At 55.0% G+C, this 7,512-nt stretch overlaps 1 protein-coding gene across 1 annotated transcript; it reads left to right on the top strand.

Moving 5' to 3' along the window:
• The first annotated feature begins 1,355 nt into the window (after positions 1–1,355).
• LOC124698224 (probable xyloglucan endotransglucosylase/hydrolase protein 23) lies at positions 1,356–2,736 on the top strand. Its single transcript, XM_047230735.1, has 3 exons — positions 1,356–1,730; positions 1,819–2,012; positions 2,095–2,736. Exons 1-3 carry the CDS (start codon positions 1,467–1,469, stop codon positions 2,516–2,518), a joined length of 882 nt encoding a protein of 293 aa, XP_047086691.1. The 5' UTR covers positions 1,356–1,466; the 3' UTR covers positions 2,519–2,736.
• The last annotated feature ends 4,776 nt before the right edge of the window (positions 2,737–7,512 follow it).

Raw genomic sequence — 7,512 nt, forward strand, 5'->3', positions numbered from 1 at the left:
CCAACACGTACACAACACTTGGATGCTCTCACATAAACGGAAGAGGAAAAAGCTGATCATCCATCCCTGCTAAGGGAATCTCCAGCGGCGAGACGCAAACGGATGCTGAGCGTTCGTCGTGACCGAAAATGTGTCTGGGTCCTACTCTAGCGGGGCGACGGAAAGTGACCGGACCGTCCGCGACGACCCAAACCTGGCCCAAATATGCGCCAGGTTTGCGTCTCCGCGGACGCTCCGTGGTCGCGCCGAGTGTCCGCCGAAAATGACCTAGGACCCACTCGTCAGTGGCAAGGAGGCCGGTAACATTCCCGCCAGTTGCCATTCCCGGCGCGATAAATCAAAGTAGACCAGTGCGAGCAGTCCAGAAGCGATGGACGTCCTCGCCGCGCAGCCACCACCATGGATGCCAAGGTAACCCTCGCACCCGCCGCCGCCCCACACTCCCCCGTAGCCACGACCATAGCAAGCATGGAGGCTGCAGCTCTGGTGGAAGCAAAGCGGGCCGTCACCGGCGGCCGGGACGCAAAGCCGAAGACGGTAAAGAAGGTGTTGTCCAAGGACGACACCAGGGCCTGGTTCATGAACAGGCGCGCCGAAATCTACGCATGAGACGCCTGATCACCGGCGCCGCGCGCCCAACACCTTGGCCTCCTTTTGGACTTTTTATGCTATTCGGGCCTTGTTGTGCCCCTTTTGGACTCCACTTTGCGCCGTACCATGTGCAAAGTGTGATGAACCTATTTCAGACCTTAATTTGAGAATGTAATTTCGTGTAAATTTGAGCTAACTTGAGGGTACAACCTCTTTTCTGAATTTCCTGAAAATAAACTAGCCCGCGCCGAAAATGTGTCGGCCTGCTGGAGCCAACCCCAGACGAAAACGGACGCACGACTATTTTTACGTCCGTCAGACGACGTAAACGGACGCCCGCGGATAATTTGGACGTCCGAAATAGATCGCGCTACTGAAGATGCCCTAATGGCCTGATGCCCTGATCATGGATGTATTCAAGCGTTTCTTTCTTTCTCCAGTGCCATTTGTCTGCTAGACACGAGCCATCTCATCTCAAATGCCAGACATGCTGATTAGGGTGCCGTTGCATCCATCCAGAAATCTGCTGCACGTCTCGATCGGTTTGAATGTGTTACAGTACATACGTCCTCTCAGGCGCCGCTGCTGCTCTCTACGTACAGCGCCGTCCTGCCCTGTCTCCTCTCCTCTGGCGCCAACTCACACGCACTACGCCGTGCTGGCAAGCTCCTCCTTCGATTCGCCGAACCCTCTATACATCCGGCACGCAAAGCTTATCTCCAAACCCCTATATAAACCCCTCACGCTCTGCTCATTCGAATCACACACAACACAAGCTTCGATCGAGCTCTCTACACATCTTCCTGGCCTCCTGGGTACACAACACAAGCTAGTTGGGTAGAGTAAGATTTCGGATCGAGCAGAGCACGCAAGTCATGGCTCGCATGGCGGTGTCGGTGCTGGCTATCCTGCTGGTGTCTTGTGCCGTTGCGGCGGCGGCGAGCTTCGACAAGGAGTTCGACATCACGTGGGGTGACGGCCGCGGCAAGATCCTGAATAATGGGCAGCTCCTGACGCTGGGGCTGGACAAGATCTCCGGCTCCGGGTTCCAGTCCAAGCACGAGTACCTCTTCGGCAAGATCGACATGCAGCTCAAGCTCGTCGCCGGCAACTCCGCCGGCACCGTCACCGCATACTACGTAAGCGCGCACGCACGCTCCCAGTGATTTGGGATGACACTTTAGTTTGGTTAATCTGTGTGCCTAATTCGGTGTGGTGTATATGCAGCTGTCGTCGATGGGGGCGACGCACGACGAGATCGACTTCGAGTTCCTGGGCAACGAGACCGGCCAGCCCTACACGCTGCACACCAACGTGTTCACGCAGGGGCAGGGCCAAAGGGAGCAGCAGTTCCGCCTCTGGTTCGATCCCACCAAGGACTTCCACACCTACTCCATCCTCTGGAACCCAAAGCACATCATGTAAGCTTGGTAGCTCATCGCCGGCCGCCGGAGCTTGACATTTTCCTTGAAGCTAATCGATTTGGTGTTGCTGTAAATGCAGCTTCATGGTGGACGACATGCCGATCAGGGACTTCAGGAACCTGGAGGGGAAGGGGATCGCGTTCCCCAAGAACCAGCCCATGCGCCTCTACTCCAGCCTCTGGAACGCCGACGACTGGGCCACGCAGGGCGGCCGCGTTAAGACTGACTGGTCCCACGCCCCCTTCTCCGCCTCCTACCGCGGCTTCAAGGCCGACGCCTGCGTCGTCGTCTCCGGTGGCCGCACGCTCTGCGGCGCCTCCGCCGGCACGGAAGCCGCCCCGGGCACCACCGCCGGTGCCGGGGCCGGCGAGTGGTACAACCAGGAGCTGGACCTGACGCGGCAGCAGCGCATGCGGTTGGTGCAGAGGAACTACATGATCTACAACTACTGCACCGACCCCAAGCGCGTCGCCCAAGGCCTCCCCGCCGAGTGCTCCATGTAGGTGACAGAAGGAGCGGACGGAGCGCCTATACGTTGATCGCCGGAGCAAGATTTGGCCGGCCGGAGATGAGGAAAATGGGGGCGTCTGTATAAATATCTGAATAAATAAGGATAGGTGATGGGAAAATCTGTAATTGTAGCCGCTGGTTGGTAGGGTCTTCTGTTTGTTGTTCGCCACGGTCAGCTCGTGTGTATATATATCTCCTCTCTTGTGTTCTTTTTAGATAGAAGGCACGAGGTGCCCGACTTTAAATTAATAAAGCCCGCAGGTTCGGTAACAACAGGTTATTACATGCTGCGGCATACAGCTTCGCCAAGATAAACATGCTGCGGCATACAGCTTAGCCAACACGTAAATTAAACAGCCGGACGCGGAGATCTTCCCCCTGGAGGTGTTCCTGATGATGTCGCATCAGTCCTTCTTGACGGCGCACTTGGTGCATGGGCGGCGTGAAGAAGCCTGAGTTTGGTGGCCACCGTCCTGAGTCCCGGTCTGTCCAGAGGTTTGGCGAGCGGCGTCCAGAGCTGCAGGAAGAGCGTAGATTTGAAAATAATGTTAGCTGGATGTTTCATCAGCTTGGATTCAATGGTTAGCTTATTTCTGAAGTGCCATAAAGCCCAAGATTGGGCCAAGAACAACAGCCAAACCAAGCGTCTAAAGCTACCCGAGAGACTAGACACAATGGCATAGAGCTGTTGAAAGTTTGCCGGACACCAACTACACCCTAGTATTTGGCGAAAGGCACTCCAGTGCAAACTTAGCGGGGAGCAGGCAAACAATATGTGGGTGGCGTCTTCCTCCACACCGCACAGCGAGCACCGGCCATTCCCTGGCCCATGCCTCGCCGCAATATTAAGGCTAGAGGGGAGTCTGTCCAGGATAAGCTGCCAGGAGAAGATCCTAACTTTGAGAGGGATTTTGGCTGCCCAGACGTCTTTGAAGTGAGCAATGGAGGCCCCGGCCGAGAGCTTCCTGTACATCGAGTTAACCGAGAACTTTCCAGATTGTTCCAACTTCCAACCGATCCTATCCCGCCCTCGGATAGAACGAAGCATTCTCAATAATCTCACGGAGGCTCGTGCCCTTCTCGCGAGGCTTCCGCATCCAAGGCCCCGCGGAACCCCATTTGGGTGGAACCACCGCAAACCTGGAACACCGAGCAGCCCCGATTCAAAGCGATCGTTGAACAGCCTAGGGAACTTGTCTTTGAGGGCTCGTCGCCGTGCCAAACATCCAGCCAAAAAAGCGTTCTCGACCATCTTTGACGTGGTAAGTTGCTCCCGGCTAAAGAAGTGTTTGATCTTATGCAGGCTACGCCGAGCCGCGAGCCCCACGGCCCGAGCCCGCAAAAATGTTGTCGCAGAGGTATATTTTGCTCGCAAGATCTGGGCCCAGATGGGATTGTCCTCTTGAAACAGCTTCCACACCCATTTGAGCAAAAGGGCGATGTTCATCTTCTTGGAGTTAATAAGCCCTAAGCCTCCGCAAGCTTTTGGTCGACAGATCGCCGGCCAATTGACCAAGTGATATTTTCTTTTAGGCCCCGCGCCTTCCCAGTAGAATCTGGTTCTGTGGGTATCAAAATTGGCGTGAACCCCATCCTGGAGCAGGAACATGCCCATAGCAAACATGGGGAGGCTACCCAAGCAGGAATTTGAGAGGATAAGTCGTCCCCCTAACGACATGAACTTTCCCCACCAAGGTTCTACCCTACGAGCGAGCTTTTGCACCAAAAACAACCATTATTCTCTGGTGAGCTTACGGTCCGAAATAGGGAGACCGAGGTAAGTAAAAGGGAAAGCACCCAGCTTGCAATTCAAAGCATCGGCCACCCTCTGCTTTCTCTCGATGCTTGCCCCCAGCACAATGACTTCCGACTTGTGGTAATTGATTTTCAGCCCAGACATGTCTTCGAAGCACATGAGGAGGAACTTGAGATTTGCGATATGCTCATCATTGTCTTGGATCATGATCAAAGTGTCATCGGCGTATTGGAGGTGGGAGATCCCCCCTGGGATGAGATGCGGAATGACGCCAGACAGGTGACCCGCTGCACACGCTCTGGTGAGGATTAAAGAGAGGGCTTCAGCCATGAAATTGAACAGCAACGGCGAGAGAGGGTCCCCTTGACGCACTCCCTGCTTGTTTCTGAAGAAGGGACCGATCTCCCCATTGATCGAGATCGCGGTTTGGCCACCAGTGACCAGTTGGCTAAGACGGTGGACCACCCCTGGGTCGAAACCTTTACACCTTAGAACCTCAAAGAGGAAATCCCAGTTGACCCTGTCATAGGCTTTCTCGAAGTCGAGTTTGAGCAGGATACCACCAAGCTTCTTGGTTTTTAACTCATGGACAATCTCGTGGAGGGCCGAATGCCATCGAGAATGAATCTGCCCTTGATGAACGCCTGTCCGGTTTGGATCGATGATCCTATTGGCGATGGGGTCCGACTTTGAGGCAAAGGCTTTGGAAATGATCTTAAAGATAACATTGATAAGCGCAATGGGCCCGAACCGGGTGATCTTGTCCGCACCAGGGATCTTTGGGATGAGCGAGAGAACCCCAAAGTTGAGTCTCGCAACATCAATCCTCCCCAGGATGAAGTCGTTCAGAATGTGGAGCACCCCGTGCTTGACCAAGTGCCAAAACTTCTTGAAGAAATGAACCGGGAACCCATCCGGCCCCGGAGCTGTATCCGATTTCATGTCCATGACAATCTCCTCCAACTCTTTCTCTGTAAAGGTGCGCATCAACAAGTTGTTTTCTTCGGCGGAGACCCTCTGCTGGTCGCTCCAAGAGTTGGGGTGCAGCCCACACACCCTCTGAGCCTCCGAGCCAAGCAGATCTCTGTAGAAATCGTAAATGTGTCTCTGAATAAGGTGCTTGTCAGAGATTTGCCCTTGAGGCGTGATCAAGGAATGGATGTAGCATTTCCGGCGGCGCCCATTCGCCACGGCGTGAAAGTAAGCCGTGTTGGCATCCCCTTGGAGGGACCATCTGACCCTGCCTCTTTGCCGCCAATATTCTTCCTCCGAACGAAAAACGGCTAACAGCTGCTCTTCCAAGTGGTAGCGGAAGGCCCATTCCTCTTCCGAGATGCCCACCGCATCTGCTTTTTCATCCAGGGTCTTGATCCCATCGACGAGCCGCTGTTTGTGATCTCGGTTCTCCCTCCCTCTGTTTGCGTTCCACCCTTTGAGTTTTTGCCTGAGCCCCGTGCTCATAAACTTCCACCAATCGACAATGTCTCTCCCTTGCACCCTAGACAAGAGGCTATCCCAGCAATCTTGTAAGAGCTGTTGGAAGCCCTCCACTTCCAGCCAGCCGGATTCGAAGAAAAATCTGTTGCTCTTTGGCGGCACCCCGTCGCCCGAGTCAAAGATGAGAGGAGTGTGATCCGAGCCCAGGCTCGTTTCGGCACTCAGAGTGCAGAGGGAAAAAGAGGTTCCAACATCGGCGAGAAGAACACCCTGTCCAAGACACATCTAACCGGATTCAGTTGCTTATTCGTCCAGGTATACCGCGCCCCTGTGCGCGGTATTTCTCGCAGCTCCCAGTCCGCGATATGATTGTTGAAAAGTTCTAGTCTTGGCCAGTTTATCCTGTCGTTGTTCTTGTCCTGCTCCGTGCGTAGGAGATTGAAGTCCCCTCCCATGATAATGGGCAAAGGGGTGTTCAGCACTTTGGTCGAAAGCTCCTGGAGGAAGGCAGCCGAGAGCGCATGGTCAGCCGGACCATAAACTCCAAACACCCTTAGCGCGAGCCTAGCAGGTCTGAGGATGACGTCGACAGAAACGAAGTGACGGCCCGTGTCAATCGCTCCGATCTCAAACAAGCTTTCCCTAAAGCCCATAAGCATACCGCCTGATCGCCACGATGCGAGGCAACCAGCACCAAACAAAAGTCTCTCCCACTTCGAGGCTTCTGAGCTCCTGGTCCGTAAAGTCCTGCTTAATAGTTTCTTGTAGACACACGATGTCGATCCTGTGTTTGCGGACGTAGTCTTTGAGCATGGTCCGGCGCCCCCTAACGCCGAAGCCACGGATGTTCCAGAACATGGCTCTCATTGAATAACCACCTTTCTACCCCGTGCTTGGCGGGTTAAGACACGTTTCCCCAAGGAAGGTTGCTTCTTCTGGATCTTCCTTGCCTTGACTTGCCGCATCTGCTTCACTTGTGAGCTTTCTCCAACAGGCCCCCCTGTTGGAGAGGAAGAGGAAGGTTGACTCGCCTCCCGTTCTTGCGACAGCTTGAGTTCTTTTGCTAAGCGCTGCTCTTCTTCGATTCTATCTCTAGCCATTGCCAAGTCTGCCTGTACGAGTTCATTCGCACGGATAACAGAGAGAAGAGGGGCGGGATTGCCAGCCGCGGAGGGAAACAGCACACAACTATCTCGCGCCACCGCCAACAGCTTATCATCAGGGACTGATTGTAAAACGGCAAAGTCAGAGATAGACTTGGAGGACGTACCTGGCACTTTGTCTTTCGCGCGCTGCATGGCCTTCTCCAAGATCGGGATGGACGCGGACCCTGCGCCCCGTGCGCTGGTTCTGGCCGCCACCGGTGGGTTGGACTTGCTTCGGGGGGCTCTAGTAACAGAGGCTGCCAGCTCCACGATCACCGCGCCGTCACGAAGCGGCTCCTCCTCCGCCCTCTCCTTGTCTTCTGGCCGCTCCTCCGAGAAATCAAGATGGACTGCGATCTCTTTACGCGCCGGGCTCAGCCTGAGAGAGGGGCGATCGGCGTTGGATTTGCTGCGGCGTTCCCTAGCACGCATCGCCTCCGGGTCCGACTCCCAGGAGATAGGGCTCTCAATACCAGCTTCCTTGCGATCCTCAGCCGACAGGGCTTGAGGTTTCCACAGAGAGGGACGGCTACGGATAGGAGAAGCTTCCTCTTCCTGAAGAGAGGGAGAGTCCATCAGGATCGACGGGGAGGGCGGGCTCTGTGTACCCCCAGAGCCGGCCGATTCCACCGCAAGCTTTTCCGCAGAA

This window comes from Lolium rigidum, chromosome 1 (assembly GCF_022539505.1).
Source record: "Lolium rigidum isolate FL_2022 chromosome 1, APGP_CSIRO_Lrig_0.1, whole genome shotgun sequence".
Lineage (NCBI taxonomy): Eukaryota > Viridiplantae > Streptophyta > Magnoliopsida > Poales > Poaceae > Lolium > Lolium rigidum.